Raw genomic sequence first — 20,219 nt, 5'->3', positions numbered from 1 at the left:
GACAGAGGCCGAAGCAGATCTCTGCTTCATCGCTCCTCTTACAGCCATGCTGAAATTAGAGGAAACATGGCTCTGTAATCATTACCCCTTCCTCATCCTGCACAGAACACCAGAAGGTAGGTTACCGCCTTTTTTTGCTAACCAGAACATTGTTGTGCCAGGAAGGTTGGTGGTAAGATGCTGCAGGGGCAGAGCAGCAGACCAGAAACACATTTTTACCCCTTGCAGCTCTCCCCACCCTCACACCTTGGCTAACAACCATTTATAAGGATCAACTCATCAAACTCTGATAACCCCCAAGGAAGGAGGTTGAGGGTCCATTCCTGCCCGCAGGGGAGGGACCCAGCCACTGTCTCTGAGCACAGAGGACTCCGCAGATGGAAGTTTGAGAGTTGGCTGAGCACCACGTGGGCTTTTGAGCAAGTAGGTGACTTGACTAGTGACAGCCCACAGTAGGGTACTCATTGACAAACCTATGAATATCTACTCCCTTGAGAGCCCTCCTGATTACATACAATATTTACATAACCAAAAGTTTGCAAGCCAGAGAAATACAAAGATATTCTTACCCTGTTCTGTTCAGCTGAGCGTGACCCTATCCTGATTTTAGAAAATCTGGCAGGCCAGTTACACTAGCAACTGAAGCTGTAAGGAAGAGAATGAAAGTGTAGTCACACAGTTTCGTATGTGTAAGTTGCTGGCGCTTAACCCTTTTCCTTCCAGGAATTGTCAAGTTCCCTATGTCAGCTCCATGGGCATGTTCTCACCACTCTGGCAAGTTTTATTAACCATTAACTCCCTTTTCCTTGAGATATCCAAAGAATGGGAACTATGGAAGATCATTATATAACTTTGAGATTAATAGGAAAATATTAGCCTTATTAATATGTAATTGCTTGGTCAGTTTTATCACTTATACTAAGGTCCTTCTCACTAATCCGAACATCCATTCCCCACTGCCGCCTTTGAGGACAAATTGCCACACCTGACTGAGGACTGGACAGGGAAAAACATAGAATATTGCCACGTCACAAAGGATGCTAGATGTCCCTTAAGTTTATTGCATTTCTGGAAGATTATCCACAATCCTGAATTGTGAAAATAATTCACTAAATGGTAATACAACTGTCTTGCTACGGCAAGGTTTCTAGAAAATAAAGAATGTGCCAGGTGTACATTAAATAACAGATTAACATTTCCTAATCATTTTAAGGCCTTTTACCCTGCAGAGGTAAGCATGTGTTGAGAGCTGAGAGAGCTCACTTTTTACCAACAGGTGTTTATCATATTTTGTTGGGTCTGAAAGTTTAGCTGGGAATTAAAGATCCTTTAATTAGGCATCTTGATTTACTGAGAATTGAACCACATGAAATATAGTGTTGGAAATAAGTTTTCATTGGCAGAACTTCTTGGGTTGCTGCTGGATTGCTAGTTATATACAGTTACTGTTAGCTATGGGTTACTGTTTGTAATTCATTATTTCAAGATTTCTTCACCTCGCTTCCCACATCCACCATCTGCAGTAGCAAAGACTGAAAGTATATACTTAATTTTTTTCAAAATGTAGTCACTAGCTGGTGATTTGACTTTAGAATAAGACTAAATAAGACAGCCCGAAATCTTAAGCAAAGATTTGGGACACAAAGTATCCGGGAAAGAAAGAGAGAAAAAAATGTGAATGGTGTGTGAGTTCCACGGTTCTCAGGTATACAAAACAATTCCATTTCCTATGTCGTATTTCACCCCTTCTATGAACAAACACATTATTATCCAATATAACGGTGTCACTGGCTGCACATCGGTATATCCTATTTGCTTGCAAAGCACAAAATATGTTTATTTGCTCTCTCAAGTCTTATCAAACATGTAACCGTCTCTCTGTGGAATTTTCATTGGATTTACCCATTCCTTCTATTACCAGCGTGGCTTCATTTTTCCATGGAGATCCCAGCATTAGACCTATAAAGATGCAGTTAATGTCTAAACCCCAGGGGTTTACTGTGAATGGGGAAACCACCTTTTCCTGATGAATTTTTTCCAGTTGACTTAATGGTTAGAGAAGAAAGGCTAACTTATGACAGTTTACATGCATGGAAATGGTGAGACCAAAAAAAAAAGCCCAATGCGTTATTTATGGCATTTCTTCTCATCTTGTGGAAACCGACTGCTTTGATTCTACCAGACCATGTTTTCTTTGCAAGTACAATACAATTAAGCTATTTTCTGCTGGCAATAAAATCCTTGAGAACCAAAGCAGATTTGGCCACTTTAAGAGATGAAGACTAATGCAATCTGATAATTAGGTCATTTCACCGCCAAGACAGAAAAAGCAATTTAATAACATCTCCCATGCAGTGAGACAGGGGCTAAAGCCTCTGGTCCCAGCTGGCAAGGACTATCCCTGCAATACAACTCTCAAATTTGCTTCCACAGGGCATCTGCAGATCTCTGCAAGACTGAGGGACAGGGTGGCTCTGATGGGCAAAGGTGAGAACAACGCCGGAAAACCGAAAATGTGGGGAGAAAAAGCCCCTTCTTTCACTGATGTGGCCTGGCTGAAATTTGTCTAAGAAAAAGCATCCTGCTTTGTTGCTGGTTTCTTTTCTCACACCTCCTATACTGGTATGAAATACGAATGTTCTGCCTTCCCAGAGCCCTCCTTATCCCTTAATACCATTTCTTCTGCAGGTAGTGGATCTCGTCTTGAAAACTCCTCAGACTGTGACTGTTTCACACACCTCTTCTAATAGCTCAGTCAGGAGGCTCTGTAGTGAGGCAGTAAGGGGCTTCTGTAGCTAGACCACCTCAAATTAGAAATCCATTCATTGAGAGAAGGAAAACAAACCCTCCTCACTCTTGAGGGTTAAGTTCTCAGCTGTCACTCACCCTCTTTTTCCTGGCTTGTTGCAACAGGAAAGGGTTTTTTAGAACCTTTTCTTGTAACTTCAACTTCCCTGTTTGAGGGGTTTGGACTTCTCTTGCTGAAGTCCATGCAGACGAGAGACGGCTTTGTTATGGTTCTCGTTATCCATATAATAGGTTAGAATCGATATTTCATTCTAAGAAGAGCTTTCTGGGCAGAGCTGTTCCGACTTTAAAAAAGCTGTAAAATAGTCGTGATGTATATGCTCTACCCTTCTTCAGTATGAAATGCTAAATGGCTTGACCCGCAAGTCTGTACTGCTGTGAATAAGCCTTACTCATATCGGCAGATCTGGGATCTCTGGGTCCAGTAGGTCTGTAGTCTTTATCAGTCGGTTTGCATGAGTAAAGGCTGAGTAAGAGTCTACAAGGTCAGGCTGCAATCTGTAATATCTTGTGGATATTGTGCAGAGATTTGTTGAACCCACCCCCCAGCAAACTGTGTGTATTCTCGGCAGAACATCTTGTAGCAATATTGGATCGCAGCTCTACTTTATTTCATTTACATATAGATGAGCACATACTTCTTCAAGGTGGGTCAAATTGTTGCTATTTTAGCTGTTCATAGGAAGCACACATACACTCAGAGGAATGAGGGATTTTTTTTTCTCTGACATAGGCACATGAACTGTGTAGTATTTGTGCCTATGGCTTTCAAATCCTGTGGATTTAATGATCTTCGTCTTACTGAATTAATAAAATAATTGCAGTCATTCCCTCTTAAAGATTTTTTTCCCCAGATTCGTCATTTGTAAGAAACTCACCTCTGTTACAGGACTTTTCTTCCACTTAAAAATGAACAGAATCACCCAAGAATAACTCATAAACAATAGGATTGCCCAACATGCCAGATTGCTCAATATAGACAAGCACTTGTCTTTTCTTCCCCCTCTCCCCATCATGTAAATTTTGTGTATGTGCACGCATAACACTGGGGACTTTTAAAACCAGCTGCATTTGGCCATTTTATTTGTTGCTGCAACAATGTGGTGCTTCCTCATTTGGAGTATGGGGAACTCGGCAGATACTGTAAGTGACAGTAATGGCAGTCAGTGGAAATTGTTCAGCAACTATACGAGGAATGTGTTCGTAAAGCCTTTACTCCATAAGAAAGCATTTGGGCAAAGCATTTTCACTGAGTATTTAAAGACAGCTAATGTCAGAGTTGTAAACTTATGAAACAAATGAGGAGAACAGTTTAAGCAACTACGAGTGACTGCAGGCACTGCCATTGCTGTGGAAAGCAGGGAATCATATTTAGAGCCTGTTCTGGGCATTGTAAGGAAGCTCCCCGGAGGAGAGTCGCCGACCCGCTTGGACCAGTCTCTCCCTCAGCAGCTCCAGGCAGAAGACCTGGCTGCTGATTAACGCCGTCTTGTCCCAGAAGCATCCCCAGCCCTGTTTTCTGGGTGCTGCAGAGGCTACCGTTGCAGTCCGGGGTGCAATTCAAGGTGTTCACACCAATTTCTAAAGCCTTGTGTGGTCTGCAACCCTTGCATTCAGCAGTCACCTTCGCTCCTCTTTTTCCAGCGCACCACACAGGGCTCCCTGATGGATTTCAGCTGTTAGCACTCGGGAACTCGGCTTTCCGAGGGCAGCAGGAGAGCGTTGCAGCAGCGGACACCTGCCTCGGAAACTAACACCCCTGCACTGTCCATCAGAGCCGGAGTTTGGCAAACTTCAGAGTGTGCTTACAAGGCCGTTTCTGTTCCTGCAAGGCTCCCAGCCAGACATTTCATCCTTGTTTTCTTTGTCTTAGGCCACGTCCACTGTAGGCAGGACAAGCTATTAAAACTCATCTTGATTTCTGCATATTTCAACAATGGCCAGCCAGCCTGCGGATCGAGGTGCCACAGGTGATCTATGGAACAAAGAAATGGATCCTACCTACCGCAGCCAGGCAAATACTTCTCTTGCTTCCAGCCTTGCTCCAAAAGGTCTTAGTTCAGGGATCAAAGCTCGTGTTTTGGAAGGGACGTTCGAAGTCAGTGAAAGAGAAGGATGCGAAGTGTAGTAGCTGCACTGCGGTATGCTGGACTTGCTGCTAGCGGGTGTTAGGGTCGGGCGTTTGTGATGAGACAGCCTGCATCTTAGCGTTTCCCTTCACTGAAATAAAGGAACAAAGGGAACAAAACTATTCTCTCTCTGGTTATTTTTCCTTACTGCGGGGGGCCTCGGACACTAGCCCGAGACAAGAAGGCTGGAGCGAGTAGGCAATGCAGATCCCACACGGGACCTTCCCAAGCTCCCAGCAAACTCTCGGACAAGCCCTTCTCGGCGCGGGGGGGGACACACCCGTGGCAGGTGCTGGCGGTACCGGGCGGAGCGGCCGCCAGCGGGGCCCGGGGATCGCCGCGGCGCTGCCGCTTCGGGGCAGCGGGCGCCCGGCGCTGCCTCCCTCCCCGCGGGGCCGCGGCCGCCCCCGCCCCCCCCCCCCCCCCCGCGCACCGGGGACCCCCGCGCCGGGAACCCGCCTCCCCCCGGCGGGGCACCCCCGGCCCGGCCCGGCCCGGCCCCGCCGCGCCCCCCGGCCGCGGCCGCTCCGCCGCTGCCCGGCCCCGCCGCCGCTCGGCGCGGCTGCTGGCGGCCCGGCCTCCCGCCTCCCATTGGTGCGGGGCAGCGGCGAGGGCGGGGACGGCGGAGCCGCTATTAAACATCACATGGCAGCCCGCAAGAAAGGGGCAGCGGCTCATTGAGTGGCTCAGTTGCAAGCGGCGCGGCGGCAGCCGGCGGGCACCCGGGGATTGGCCTGCTGCGTCCCCCCAGCTGCTGGATCTTACACCCTTTTAACTCTATAAGCGCCTCCTTTAAGGCCACCGGCAGGTAAGGAGCGCCTTCTTTCTACAGCTATTCGAGACGCCCACCCGGTCGCCTCTGAGTGCCAGCCCGGTCCCAGGGGTCGGGGCGATGTGCCGGTAGCTGTCTCGGTGCAGGCACCGCGCCGCGAAATTCCCGAGCTAAAGCTTTCCTTGTCGGTGAATGTGTTGCACGCTTCGGCATAGCCGTGTGGAGGGGGAACTCCTGCATTTCTCGTGCACCGTCCACAAGCTATTCTCAGTGCCTAAAATAATTAGATAGGTATGCTGGGAACACTCGAGCATCTGCTTGCAGCATCTGTTTATGTTCATAACTTTCCATGCACCAGCTGCTCCCCCCCCCCCCCCCCGAGATATTTTATTCTGGGGAAGGGCTGGAAGTTTGCATGACAACTCCGTGTCGCAGAAGTAGCACCGCTCCATCCCTTTCCATTCTTCTCGCCTGTTGTTTCCTGTACAAGAGAGAGGTCAAAAGGATCAAGTCTTAGAGCTCAGATGCGTGTTTTTGAAAGGAGTGTCCGAAATGTTTGAGAGGGGTGTGAAATGAACCTGTAACTTCATTCATTGGCATCACGGAAACGGGGGATTTTCTGTATTTTTAATCATCCTGCCAAAAAAATAGGAAGAAAGAAAAAAAAACCAAAACAACATTGCAGCTGGGGAGCCTGTGAAGAGACTGTATTGTTTCAACATCGTTCATGACGGTTAAAGGAAAAAATACTGATAAGAAATGGCAGATTTATGTGCGGGGGTGCAGTGACTGCTTTGTCATCTCCCCGGCCGGGGCAGCCGGGACCCGCAGGTGCCTGCGCCGGGGCCGCGGCGGTGGCCTGGGCTGAGCCGGGCCCCGCGCCCCCGTCCCCTCCCAGCCCGCTGCCACCGTCCCGCCCCGCAGGCAGCCGGCACTTGTTTCGGTGTTCCAGCCTTACCTTTACACTTGTTTGCTTTTCCATCCTCACAGCCGGTGCATCAAGTACACCCCCTGGTGATGGCTGTTCACTTGTAGTTATTTTGTCATCAGCTAGAAATATCCTCAACCCGTCTCCTCTGCAGGACAGCAGATGCAAACACCACTTGTCCTTTCCTTTCTCCTATTTCCTCGCACCCATTTCGCTACATTATCTGCTCTTTTTTTTATTATTATTATTATTTCTTCCCCCCCCTCCCCGCCTGATCGCAAAGGACAGATCCTTCTCCTGAAGGCAGCTCACCACTTTGTGTAACTTGAGTCCTACCCGAATCAGTGGAGAAGCCCTGGGGGATGACTTTGAAGTAACGCAGGGGTCTGGAGCAAGGTTACGGGGTGGCTGTCCCCAGCAGCGAGGGAGCTGGGACTGTGGGAACAGGCTTCGCTGGTGCGAGCAGCTCCTTTGTTCTGTTTACCGAGGGCAGCAGGGGAAGGCGCTTGGCTAAGGTAGTGCTGGTGCTCTCTTAGCAACATGTGCCCGGCTCGCTCTGCAGGGCTGTGTGGCGTCAGCCTGGGAATAACTGCTCCAAGCGCTCATTACTGTCCTCTCTCTAACCCCCCCGCTCTTTTTGCACTTCAGAGTTTTTGCTCGGTATTAAACCTTCTGCACAAATTCCCTTCGAGCTGTTCGTTGCGGAGTTTAGACATGTGATGTGAATGTCTTTCCCCTGGGGAGATCTTGAAGGGATCTTGCTGGCTAAGGGGAAAGTGGGGGTTTGGGCTCCTCATCGCGGCATTTGCACAAACATCGGTTCAGAAATGCTGTGGATGCAGCATAGCCCCATTTTTCTCTGCTCCTCCAAGCATCCCCTTGCAGCAGAGCAAGCTCGGGGCTCTCCCATCCCATCTCATCCCTTCCCGGTAATGCTGCGCCGGTGCCAGTGCTGGTAATTACAAGCTGCATTGCTCTAGTCTTGTATTCTCTTCCAGGAGGACAGGCAGCTGAATTAATAACACACCTAGCAATGACTGAATTTACAGCTGCGTGTGTGTGTGTCTGGCCGCAGTGCGCTGGGCCCAGTTATACAAAGATTTGGGTTGGTTGGTGGGTACTAGGTTGGCTTCTTTTGTCTGGTGAGGATTGCAGGGCTGGTCCCACACTAGCTTGGCATTTCAGTGCCACCACCAACTGATAATGGGGCGGGGTGGCGGGCAGCAAACTTGTTTTGCCTTTGAGCAGCAGGTGGATTAGCAAAATAAGAAGGACCATTAGATTTCCATGCTGGTTTGATTGTTTCTGGGATTTTTGGGGGAACCTCTACTGAAACTCGTTGTGAAAGTCCAGGTGAACACCGATCAGGTGTGTGATCAGGCAGCCAGTGGATCTACCGGGCGTTTTCCAGGGCCTGCGCTGCCAGGAGTGGGAGCAAGATCAGACCCGCTGCGTTGCGCCGGCCGGTCCCTGCGCACGGCGCTGGCCGTGCTCCCATCCCGGCATCCTCCCCACTCCAAGCACTCGCCAGGAAGAGAGGCAATTTGTCCTGTAAAAGAAAGAAGACAGCGATGCTGTGGTGGAGCGTGCCTGAGCTTTATTGTATGAACTTCAAGCAGCCTGTAAAGGTAGCACAGGGTGTCCCCAGGAGCACCCCCCCAGTTTAAGGATGGTTAGAGCCAAATTGGTGCAGGATCGCTCCCAAGGGCAGAGCCAAGGCGCAGGGCTGCGCAAGGTACAGTAGGTAGAAGGTGCTCAGCCATTCAGGGTAGGTATATGACAATGTACCACACCTAATTCGGGTCCCAAACTTCTAAGTCCAGCCAGCTTGCCGCAGGAAGCTGGCGTTACGATTTCAGTGATTTGTGGAATTCAAACAAATGTCCTCAGGTCAAGACTTTTGTGGGGGGAGCTGCATGTTCAGACACTTGAGACTTTACAGCTTATCTTTCCCTCCACCACAAGTTTTCCTCTAAAATCCAAGAGACAATGCAGGAAAAAGAAAAAAAGAAAGACTTCAAAATAAAGTGTTTCCTAGGCTGTGTATTTCCATCAGCCTGGAACAAAACAGACTTTGTATGTGGAAGTTGAACATGACTGTGATTGCAGGATGTGGTTTATAAAAGTGATCGATTTGCAGACCAGTGCAATGATTTTTCAAGAAGTTTTTTGTGTGAAATGTATTAACAGTATTTTCACTTTCCCCCTGTGTTTCTAATAAAAGTATTTTTCAGCCAAAACCAATAATTTAAGTGAACATTAAGAAAATTCCTTTGTATTTTTGAGAATGATAACCTGACAGGAATTAGAAACCTCATGATTAAAAAGGTGTGAGGGGGAAAAAGTGAATCCTTACGCAGTATAGGCAAGATAGTCAGATAAGTAAGAGGGCAGCTATACCAAACCATAAGCCTACATTGCTGAGAGCCATACTCAAAACCGAGCATTACCGAACCTATCAAAAGCTGCCAAAATGTCTTGTACGCCGCTGAAGTCACAGATGACTAATCTCGGCAAGTAGGCGTTGGGATGCATTCTTGCACAACAAATAGAAGTGAGGAAAAAAGAGAAGGTAAAAGTAAACCCGAAAGAGATTCTAGAGGGAAAACCACCCTGCATGCAACTGCGAGAAGGTAAAAGTAAGCCCTAAAGAGATTCTAGAGGGAAAATCACCCTGCACACAACTGCGAGAGGGTAAAAGTAAGCCCTAAAGAGATTCTAGAGGGAAAATCACCCTGCATGCAACTGCGAGCACGATGTTGTTTTGTGTTTGTCACCTGCTCTTTTCCTAACAAGTGTTTGCTGACCTAACGCCCTTGCAATGTGGTTGAAGGATGTGGGAGGGCTGAGAAACTGTTTGAAATCCCTCAAGTTTTTGGAACACCTCTGCGAGGCTTTAGGGGCGGCTTTTGGGAAAGGAGGTGAACTCTTATCTACAGCTGTTGGCAGATATGAATCAGAGGAAGAGCCGCAGAGTGCTGAAGCCGCTTCGTGGGCAGAGGTCATGCTCCTTGGTGGCTGCAGTTTTGTTGGGTTTTGGACAAACTCAGAGGAGTTTTGATAATATTGCTTTACGAAGAGCATCGTGATTTAATCCCCCGCGACTGTAAATGGTACTGAAGTCTCCTCTCCTATGTCAAATGGACAACAGACAGTCCTCATCACTCGGTTTTAGTTTTCTTTCCTCCGTGGGGCGCATGTGTGGATGGAGCAGTTGCATTAATGCATCTCTTCTCCTCTGCAGTATTTCAATTACATTTCCTGATATACAGTACGTGACTTAATGGATGACGCACTTGTTAAAAGCTAAACCTGGGTCTAAGCCAGACCTCCCTGAAACAAGTTTGGTGGCTTCTACCCTCAGGAAGAAGGTTTTGTAGCCTCTCTGCTGAGTCTTAATTGCTGACATTTAAGACCCACGGGACACTCGGAACTGTTGCCCGTTGGAGATGGAACTGGCTGCCTCATGCTCCCGAGGGGAAGGTGCTGGTACTTGCCACCAAAGGTGTTGCGAAGACGCCCGGCCGGTCCTAATGCGTCGTAGCCTTTCTCTAGGTGCATTAGCAGGAGCAGATGAGGGTCGTTATAAGGTTTAGTTTGCTTCCTACAACTTAAGCCGAACGCGAGTGTAAAAACTGCACAGATCCCAGTGAGTTTATGGAGTTAAAGAGGAACTACCGCAGCCTTAGTTCCTACTGCAGGAACTATTCCTGCCATTTGCAGAGAATACACAACTCCTTTTTTTAGCTTAATTAAAAAGAAAAAAAGCTATATGTGATATAATTTCATGGAAATCACTGACATTTGCGGTTTCCAAGTTTATTGCTTTTCTCAGTACACGTTGTCTTCCCTTTTGCATGCTCCCTTGTTTGTCGTAGGTAAAACAGTCCAGGAGACACATTGTATGTCACTAAAAACTGCTTCAGTATTTATATTTGAACAGATGGCTGTTAAAGATAATTGTTTGTTTCAAAATAAACAGAAAGCACAGTTGTAAATAGTAGACAGATTCTTTGCATGTCCAGCTTGAAAGTGAGTATTGCTTGGAGACTTGTGTGACATGATCACTTCAGTGCTTTCACTCAGGAGGAGTGATGCCTTCCTTGTAGTAACGATGTCGCTTCTGTCAATACACAACTGTGCTCGGAGAACTTGTGCATTCCAGAAAATGCTGTCATTAAGAATAAGGAAACTTCCTGCCAGTCCACAGGAGTCGTTTTACTTGATTCTTGCAGGTTTGGTTCCTTATCCTTTTCCTCCAAGATCTAATACGACATTTCTCTTTCTCTTGCAGACCATGCCCTCTCTATGACGGTTACTTGTTACGCTAACTCTGCATGCCAGAAGACTGTCCTTGGTTGATCCAAGGGCTTTTGGGGACTCCAGCCTCTCCCCAGTTTTTCTGTGTGTGTGTGTTCCTCTAGAACTTTCAAAACTGTTTCTCCAAAGGGTTTTGCAGAAACTTAGACTGTTTTCTAAAGCAGAAGCACCTCAGTCCACAGCAGTAGTGATGGGCAGCGTGCGAACCAACCGCTACAGCATCGTGTCTTCGGAAGAGGACGGCATGAAGCTGGCAACCATGGCCGTTGCCAACGGCTTTGGGAATGGAAAGAGTAAGGTACATACCAGACAGCAATGCAGGAGCCGCTTTGTCAAAAAAGATGGCCACTGCAACGTCCAGTTTATTAATGTGGGTGAGAAGGGACAGCGATACCTGGCAGACATCTTCACCACTTGTGTGGACATCCGCTGGAGGTGGATGCTAGTTATCTTCTGCCTGACTTTCATCCTCTCCTGGCTTTTTTTTGGCTGTGTGTTTTGGTTGATTGCACTGTTGCATGGAGATCTGGAGAATCAAGAAAATAGCAAACCTTGTGTCTCTCAAGTGAGCAGCTTCACCGCAGCCTTTCTGTTCTCCATTGAGACCCAGACCACGATCGGCTATGGCTTCAGGTGTGTCACAGATGAGTGCCCCATCGCAGTTTTCATGGTGGTTTTCCAGTCTATAGTAGGCTGCATCATTGATGCCTTCATCATTGGTGCTGTCATGGCAAAGATGGCTAAGCCAAAAAAGAGAAATGAAACTCTAGTCTTCAGCCACAATGCCGTGGTGGCCATGAGAGATGGAAAACTGTGCCTGATGTGGCGTGTTGGAAACCTGAGGAAAAGCCACTTGGTGGAGGCACATGTGCGAGCACAGCTCCTCAAATCCAGGATCACGTCAGAAGGGGAGTACATCCCCTTGGATCAAATAGACATCAACGTAGGGTTTGACAGCGGGATAGACCGCATATTCCTGGTCTCCCCAATTACAATAGTACATGAAATAGATGAAGACAGTCCTTTGTATGACTTGAGCAAACAAGACATGGACAATGCTGACTTTGAAATTGTAGTAATATTAGAGGGCATGGTGGAAGCTACTGCCATGACTACCCAGTGCCGTAGCTCATATCTGGCAAACGAAATCCTCTGGGGCCACCGCTACGAGCCCGTACTCTTTGAAGAGAAAAACTACTACAAAGTGGACTATTCGAGGTTCCACAAAACATACGAAGTGCCCAACACACCCATCTGTAGTGCCAGAGACTTAGCGGAAAAGAAGTACATTCTCTCTAACGCAAACTCCTTTTGCTACGAGAACGAAGTGGCCCTCACCAGCAAAGAGGAGGACGAGATTGACACTGGGGTGCCTGAGAGCATGAGCACAGACACCCACCCGGACATGGACCACCACAACCAAGCAGGGGTGCCTCTAGAGCCACGGCCGCTACGGCGGGAGTCGGAAATATGACTGACAAACTCTTCCTCTCTCTTTTGGTTGAAAGGAAAAAAAAAAACATCTATCGGTCAAAGGCACGTTGACCTGAGAAGTTGGCCCAGAACAGTTTTCAGACAACGGTACTGTTGAAGAGTGGTGTGAAGGCAAGCAGACCTGAGAAACCCAGGCTGGTTTTAGGACTGTCCTCAGAGGAGGGACGACAGAAAATGAACTCTAAACACAAAGCACTAAACATGTCTAAGTATGAACAGAAGGCACATATGTTGTAGAATAAATTATGTATATATTTTTTTACAAAACTTGAACTTGCAGGCAAGCTTTGGTTGGGTTATTATTATTTTTTTTTTCAACTTTTTCCAGAATGCTTCTCTCTAGGGAACAAGAATGTTTTTAATGGCATAACAAAGGCAAGAATCTGCCTTATTATTATTATTATAATTATTTTTTAAAAAGCTGCTGCTAACTACATGAACACAAATGGTTATTTTTGTTGCAGTGTAGTTTTTATTTTCTCTTGTGTAATTTAAAAAAAAAAAAGTCAGTGTTGAACTTTTTGGGTTGAAAAGCTCGTGATCACTTCAGAGAGGCTGATGTTGCCAGAAAGTCTAAACTCCTTTTGAGGCCAGTAGTTTGATAGCTAGAATCAATTTCTCTCTTTCCAATTACATAAGGGGCATTATGTAATATCAGGCCAATCAGTAGCCTCCAGCAAAATTATGATTTTTGGGGGGAGAATTTAATTCTCTGTCTAAAGGAAAAATGAAATAAAATATATGTATACATAGAAAAAGTACTAAGTTAAAACTACCTAAATGGATACCAAAGAAAATGCACAGTTTTGCACAGTGGAGTTTATTTAAAAAAAAAAGAAAAAAAAGAAAAAAAAAAGGAACAGGCTGCTTTAAACAAAAAAAATTTCAAACCTCAGACACTTCTTTTGGTTTTGATTTTTTTTTTCTTTCTTTTTTTTTTTTCCTTTTCTTTTTAAGACCTTTATTTTGCACCTTATTCTAAAAGCTTAAGACTCAGATCTAAAGTGAGCTAGGACTCCTCCCCTTCCCCCCCGCTCTTCGATGGGGAAATAAATTCCCTTCCTTTCTTGTAAGGAGAAACGCAGTTGGGGGAAAGCAAACAGGCAAACATCTGTCCTCCCCGGTCGCTCGCCGAGCCGGGCTGCAGCAGAAGGTCAAGCGTTAGTGCACGCATTCCCAAACCGGCGCTAGACCTCGGCGCTGACCCAGCCTCCTGAAAACTGAGCCATGCTCTGTGTGCTGCAGGCGTCTGACCCCAGCCCCTTGGCTGCCGTTGTGTTACCCGTTAAACTCTGCCGGAGCCACGCGAAGCTGCTGATCGATGCTAGAGGCTAACGCTGCTGGAGCAGGCGGTTAGGCACAGATGAGCCGAGCGATAGGTAAATCCCCGGGAAGAGGTTTTGAAGAGGAAGGGAGAGGGGAAGGGAGAGGAAAAGAGAAAACTTTTACAACACAGCACTTGGGAATGGCACAAGGATTGTAGCATTTTCTAAAAATGCTTCTCTTCAGCAGGGCAAGGGTGTCGGAAAAAGTGTATTTTCCAGCTCGTTTGGAGAGGGATGGTTTGGGGAGGATGAGGCTGCGAAGCGAGGTCCATCTCCTGCCTCCTCTCCCGGGCAAACAGCGAGTGGTCAGTGGATGGGACACGTCACCGAGCGCTGAGCAGATTTTGTGACCTTCTGTGAAGCTCTGGCTCTAGTGGTATTTTGGCTCCTTCACCCAGAAGGCTTTAAATTCTCTGTGCCTCTAAGATCAAGGAGACAGCGAATCTGCGCTTCACGCCTGCTCCCCGAGGAGCAGGTGGAGAGGGGTGGTGGTGGGGACGATAATCCTAGTCAACTCTTGCAGTATTGGATCACTGTATGCCATTAAAAAACAGCTTGTTCTAGGTCTAATGTCTTCTGCAAACGGATATCTGTGAAGGCCTCTGGCCCCTTCCAGCCCTGCCTGAAAGAAATGCCTGCAATGAAATGGTTTCTGATAAGATGGTATCTACAGTGGGTGGGTTCAAAACTGTGGAAATTCGACATTGTAAACATAGATTTGGCTACTGGAGAGGGCAGATGATTAAGTGCAAGTACTAAGGCTGTTACTGGGGTGGGGGGACGTAAAAGAAAGGAAAGGCTGAACATATAAAGGTGATTTGATTGCAGTTTCTGGGTCAACAGTAGTGAAGACAACTGAGTGCTGCTAGTGCTGCTATTGTGATATTCTTGTAAAAGGATAATAACTAAACCAAAGAGTATTCAGTGAAACAGGGGGTGCATGAAAATGCAATGGGGAAGGGATGGAAAAGGGAGGCTGACCGGGAGAAAGGGGACCTGTTCTCCAGGCCAGCATCCCCCAGGTGCACAGTGCTCCCACTAAATGATACTTGAGATGTTTGAGGGAGGGATGAGAGACAGGGGAGGAGGAAATGCAGGATTCAGCTTGTTTCTTTAAAGCAAAAGAAATTCAGAGGAAAAAAAAAAAATCCTCTCCCCCTTAACATTTCTGGTGCAGAGGTTTGGGGTTTTTGTTTTGTTTTGTTTTGTTTTGTTTTTCAAGTCAGTTTTTCAGAAATATTTTTAAAATGTACATTTTATAAAGTTTATCAAGTATTTTCATATTTAAAGCCAAATGTAAATAGAAGTCTGTAAAGGAGGACAAGGAGAAGAAGAAAAAGAAAAGGCCACAAAAAGTATAAATTCTGCTCGGCAGTCTCGGCTAGCTAGTACCTAGATGCTACCGGTTAGCATGATTTTTAGCAAATACTTGCAAGCCTTATAGGATTCCTAATGCTATGAACTTCTCTTTATTTATTTTTAAGCATGGACTTCTAATTTGAAAACATGTTCTAGTTACTGGCATTTTTAAAAGTTACCAGCTTTCCGAGTGCTAGTCTTGTCGAGGGTGTGCATTGAGGTAATCCATTACACTCTCTGCCGCATTCTTTTTCTTTTTTTTTTTTTAATAACCCTTTGTCTTTGCCGATTGAATCTTACATTGCAGAATTGCACTCAGCCTCTGGCTCCGGGAAGCTGCTAGAAAGAGACCTGCAATGTACACTCCGTGGTACCCTTCCCCCTTGTCCATCATTTCTGTATTTCTCAACACGCCGTGGTAAGCCCAGTATAGGACAGACTATTGTAGCACACTTCTACAGCAGCAAATTGGGTTAGTCATTTTTAAAAATGTTGTTATTTTTAAGGACTACACAGTGACTGACAGCGTTTCTTCAGTTCCCGATGATCCTGGGCCAAGCTGATGCTTAATTAGGGGCCCTTTAAACTGACTGAGCTCTACCCGCAGACTCCAACAGGCGTTGGTTCGGCCTCTTTATCAAGGATAAAGTTGGCTGACCTGGCTCGCACAGAAGGTTTATACTGTATTTCGCTTAGGGTCTGGGGGGAATATGTTATTTCTGCCCTTCCCTGAAAATACTTGAACGAGACACATTGTCTAAAACATAGTACTGCGTACAGCGACAAAAAGCATTTCCGAGGCAGGTGGGGATGGATTTCTTCTTTCCTCTGTCTCTTCCGTGTGAGTTGTCCTTGGTTAAGTAGCAAGGGTAGAAATCATGACTTCTTAGCTGTGTTTAATGACACTCTCTCCCAGCCATGATAAACTTCTGCGTTGTTAGTTCAGCACTTGCTCTTCTCGGGAAAGACAAAGGGTCCAGATGTTTTATTTGTTCTCTTAGGTCTTCTTTTTCATAATGGATTACAAGGTAAAACTGAGAAGTACTGTAATGTCTTTAAATTATGGCTGCTGACGACCATTGTAAAGTAGAAGGGTGCTGCATAGTTGCCATCCCACAGCCAACAATAAACTGATTTTGTAATGACTTTTGGCCTGCAGCTATTGTAAGGTGAACAATCTAGGCATCTGACAGTTGTCCATTACTATTTTCCTGTTTGCAGCCTTTTTGTATCAAAGTCTTCCTAATGTACTGCACAAATTGTGGATTGTACAGATTTTTATATATTATGTCTTATTTTATTATTTCTAAATAAATAAAAAAAAAAAATTGAGAATGAACCGGTGTGTGCAGCATGTATGTAAATGAACCGGGGAGATGGGTCTGGAGGTTATGGTATCGCCGTGTTTATGGCTGGCTGAGCACAGTCATTGTCTGAAGCACTTTAGGAAGAGACGGGTCGTTCTCTCCCTTGGCGAAGGCAGGAGGAAAGGTGATGCCATCATTATTTCCCAGGTGAGACCACAAACACGGTTCGGAGTAAGGCAACTTGCACCAAAGGAGGATCTGCCCCAGAGAGACTGAGGTGCTTTCTTAAGGTCATACCTGGAACTGCAGAGCTACAAGTTGTACGAAAAGGAGAAAAAAAAAGCTCAAAGTCTGTATAACCTACAAAGCAGGGGAAGGGGGGGCAAGGGGGAGGGATGAAAACACAGAGCATAAGCAAGCACGTTGAAAGATTTGGAAAGGGATTAAAAAATTAAGCAGGAAACTCATCTCCAAATCCCTGTGTTTCATGTCTGCCTGGAACAGCCCCTTACTGAAATGATGCTCCTCAGCTCAATTCCAAACACGCTCGCTGTAATCTCCATCCATGCCTCGTTTGTCTGGATCCTGAGCCTGATGTCACGAGGGTGGAGCTGGGTTTTTGTGTAACGGGACGAGGAAGCGTAGCGGGAACAGGCCTGGAGTAACCGAAAAGAGACTCGATGCCCTTATTTGTCTGGGTTGGAAAGCTCCTTTCCCGCTGTTTGTGTGTGGCCTCCAGGGCAGATATTGAGGCTGCACAACTGTGACTCAGCTCAAAACTGCTGATCTAACCGGAATCGAACATGCTGCAACGGCTGAGGATGGCTGTGCAGCATTTCAACACAGTTTTGACCCCTCTGCTCATTTTTCAAACTTTTTATCCATCTGTAATGCTATTAAATGACGCCTCAGATGGAGCCCTGATCCTATCTAGAAGAACTCCATTTATAAATTCAAATTTACTTTTAGAATCTAATGGTCTCTTGGAAAGCTTATAAGTTACAGGGCTGGATTTAGCGATACAGATGAGCTGTCACAGCCTGGATCTGCTTATTCTCCCTACCGAAAAGCATCCTCGGTGAGAGCCACTCACTGATCTGACCCCGGCTTTGATGGTTGCTGCAGGGGCAGCGGGTCGGGGGCCACTATCTGCATATTCTGCCTGGCTCACTCCCGTTGCCTAAATCGTTAGCACCCTCTCCTGTCAGTGCCTTTCCCTTCTCTTGCTGGCCACCCGTCCGGTCAGGTGGAGTCAGCATAAATATAGCAACAAAACACAGACGGCGTATTTTGGTAGCGAGCAAGGTAATAGCTAAACTCTTCTCCCTCCCATACTAGCTGGATGCTTCTAGCAAGCATCAAGCGTGCGCCGCAGGACACAAGCATATGCTCCCTGATCTAGACGGCGTGAGTAAAATGCCACAGAAGACACAACAGTGCGGGTGTTGGCGTGCCAGCAACAGCAGGACAGAGGCAACGCTGCCTGCTGCTCACTGGGTGCGTGTGCCCTCGGCAGACAGCACAGGAAGGTGCGTTAGAGAAAGGTGCATGAACCGTTTCCCCTTTTCCCAGTTTTCTCGTCAAACTAGCAGTGCTTGCTGATTCTTTTGACAGGCCAAGCTCATGCTGAAGACGGCAGGTTTCGTAGGCGTGCAAAAATGTATAAGAGTGTTTAAAGAAATGGCCGTTCTTTCAAAATGTTTAAATTAAACTTGTGACTTCAGGGGAGCCTGTTTCATGGTTCTGGATTCTTGGCAGGTGGAGATTGCCATGCAGTGACGGTTTTGGATGAGACATGGACTCTGGGATTCAACACCTACCTCATCTGGATTAGCTCATTTGTCCTGGTGTGACGGGCTTGTCAGCTCTTTGAGGACAGGGCTGTCAGCTTTGCAGGGGGGTTCCGTGCACGTACGGGCTCCCCACAGCTTCTTGCACCCCTCGGGGCAGCAGTGTAAGGAGTCGTACTTTGGTGAACCTGTGTGAGATAGATGGGGGGGGATTTGCAAATTTTTCAGACTGATTTTTGCTTCTCTCTCCATTTGCTCTTTGGTGTGCAAGATTCGGCTGTTTCGCCTGTATTCAGATAACTCGTCCCTCATTGGCTTCTGGCTAGGTAGGATCTAAAAGCACTTGCACACTTTTGTCTAAATTCAATGAACTGGCAATTTTTAGACCTGTTCACAGCTCAGAAGCCGTGATGGAAATCAGAATGGGATTGTTGATGCTGCAAACACAAAAGCCATGTGTCCTCACGGGGGAAGAGCAGGAGGAGTCCTACAGCACTCCCTAACCCACCAAGCAAAGCCAAACTCTGATCACCACCTGCACCAACTGCAATGGCATTTCACAGAAATTAGAGGAGGAGTAACATCAGCTGAATGATTGAGGAGTCACTTGGAGTTTGAGATGAACATTTCAAAGTTCCAGGTGAGGGAACAGGAACAGGCCTTTGTGAACTGAGCAGCTACCTGGGAACAATGGCCGCTGAGAGGTGGGAAGCGACAGCAGTGTCTCACTGCTCACAGCAATCCTGTATTTATTCTATTAGGAGAAAGGGAAGGAACGATATCCTGGGAGCACACGCTGCCGGGGAACACCAGTAGCATCACATGAACCATTTGCATCACATCTAGCATGAGCGTCAGAAGCAGACATGGTAACGCTGGCTGCCGTGCCGTACCAAGACCCGCAGCAGGCTGATGCATGCTTTTGGCAGTTGTCCAGATGGAACTGAAATCCATAGCTAAATCCTTCCGTTTATCTTGTGCCTAGGGTAGACCTTATTTTGTAAGGAGTTTTATAACCCTCATGGCCACCTGAAGCCTTTCCTTCTTTTTAGCTTGATGCATTGCCTTTGCTTTGCCCTCTCCTGCAGACCGCAAAGATGTTTCCTCTGGTTTGGCAATGTCTGGGGACAGGACAGAAAAGTGAAAGCAATGAAAATTATAGAAAGGTCAAGAATATAAAAATGAAATATGAGTCTTGAAAATATAATTCTTTCTCTCCTTCCAAAGTTTTCTCTAAAGTACAGTCTTTAATCTAGCACCAACATTTACCGCTTTACTGAGTGTGCAAATCCAGGCTGTTATACGCAAGCCAATGCATTTTATAGTTTCAGGTGGGCAGGACAGGAAGGGGCTACAAACATACCTGTTTCAGCAATATATATATTTTATATTATTCTTTAAAAAAAAAAATACCGCTCTTGCCTTTGCCTTTCTTACTGGCTTGGATTTCAACCCATAGATACCGGAAACAGATTTTTTTTTTTTTTAATCTACATTGAAACTCATACAAATGGCATACATTAAACTGTGAAATAGATACTGAATGACTCTGGTTGGGAAGCTGTGCAAAAGGGAGCCACGAGCTGTGGCATAGATCTCCTGTCCTTGTTGGATACCCTCCTCTTTGCACCTCCCAACTGTAGCAGATTTCAGGGTAACTCAGGAACCAAGGTCAAAACCAACTGTTAGGTCTTCTATGCCCAACCTTGGCCTTGCTCTGGTTATTCCTCGTAACCAGGCAGCCGGGGGAGGATCCCCCGGGGAAACCCCGCTCCCTCCTGCTGCAAGAAGCACGTTGGCTCCTTGGGGAGACCTTCCCTGCTGCAGCAGGTAGGAAGCCATAGGCTCTTGCTTTCCAGGATTGATATTTTAGGAACTCTTTTTTTTTTTTTTTAAAGGCAAAATGTCTTGCTGTGCATAAACTATATTTGATATGCAAATTAACTCATTAATTATTTTGTATTACATGACATGCAAGGTGCCTCAT

General features: G+C 46.5%; 1 protein-coding gene across 4 annotated transcripts; it reads left to right on the top strand.

The window, feature by feature from the left end:
- Positions 1–5,602: 5,602 nt before the first annotated feature.
- Positions 5,603–16,454, top strand: KCNJ2 (potassium inwardly rectifying channel subfamily J member 2). 4 transcript variants are annotated; one of them, XR_012045407.1, is made up of 3 exons: positions 5,603–5,745; positions 10,932–12,660; positions 13,697–16,454. XR_012045407.1 is itself a non-coding variant. In XM_072881341.1 (2 exons), exon 2 carries the CDS (start codon positions 11,148–11,150, stop codon positions 12,429–12,431), a length of 1,284 nt encoding a protein of 427 aa, XP_072737442.1. In that variant the 5' UTR covers positions 5,603–5,745; positions 10,932–11,147; the 3' UTR covers positions 12,432–16,454. The 4 variants fall into 4 exon arrangements, 1 of the variants encoding a protein (XP_072737442.1); XR_012045408.1 differs by having other exon boundaries at positions 10,932–13,830; positions 15,443–16,454; XR_012045406.1 differs by having other exon boundaries at positions 10,932–15,553; positions 15,642–16,454.
- The last annotated feature ends 3,765 nt before the right edge of the window (positions 16,455–20,219 follow it).

Source organism: Ciconia boyciana, chromosome 16, assembly GCF_034638445.1.
Source record: "Ciconia boyciana chromosome 16, ASM3463844v1, whole genome shotgun sequence".
Classification (NCBI taxonomy): Eukaryota; Metazoa; Chordata; class Aves; order Ciconiiformes; family Ciconiidae; genus Ciconia; species Ciconia boyciana.
This window is presented reverse-complemented; position numbering and strand designations above follow the sequence as displayed.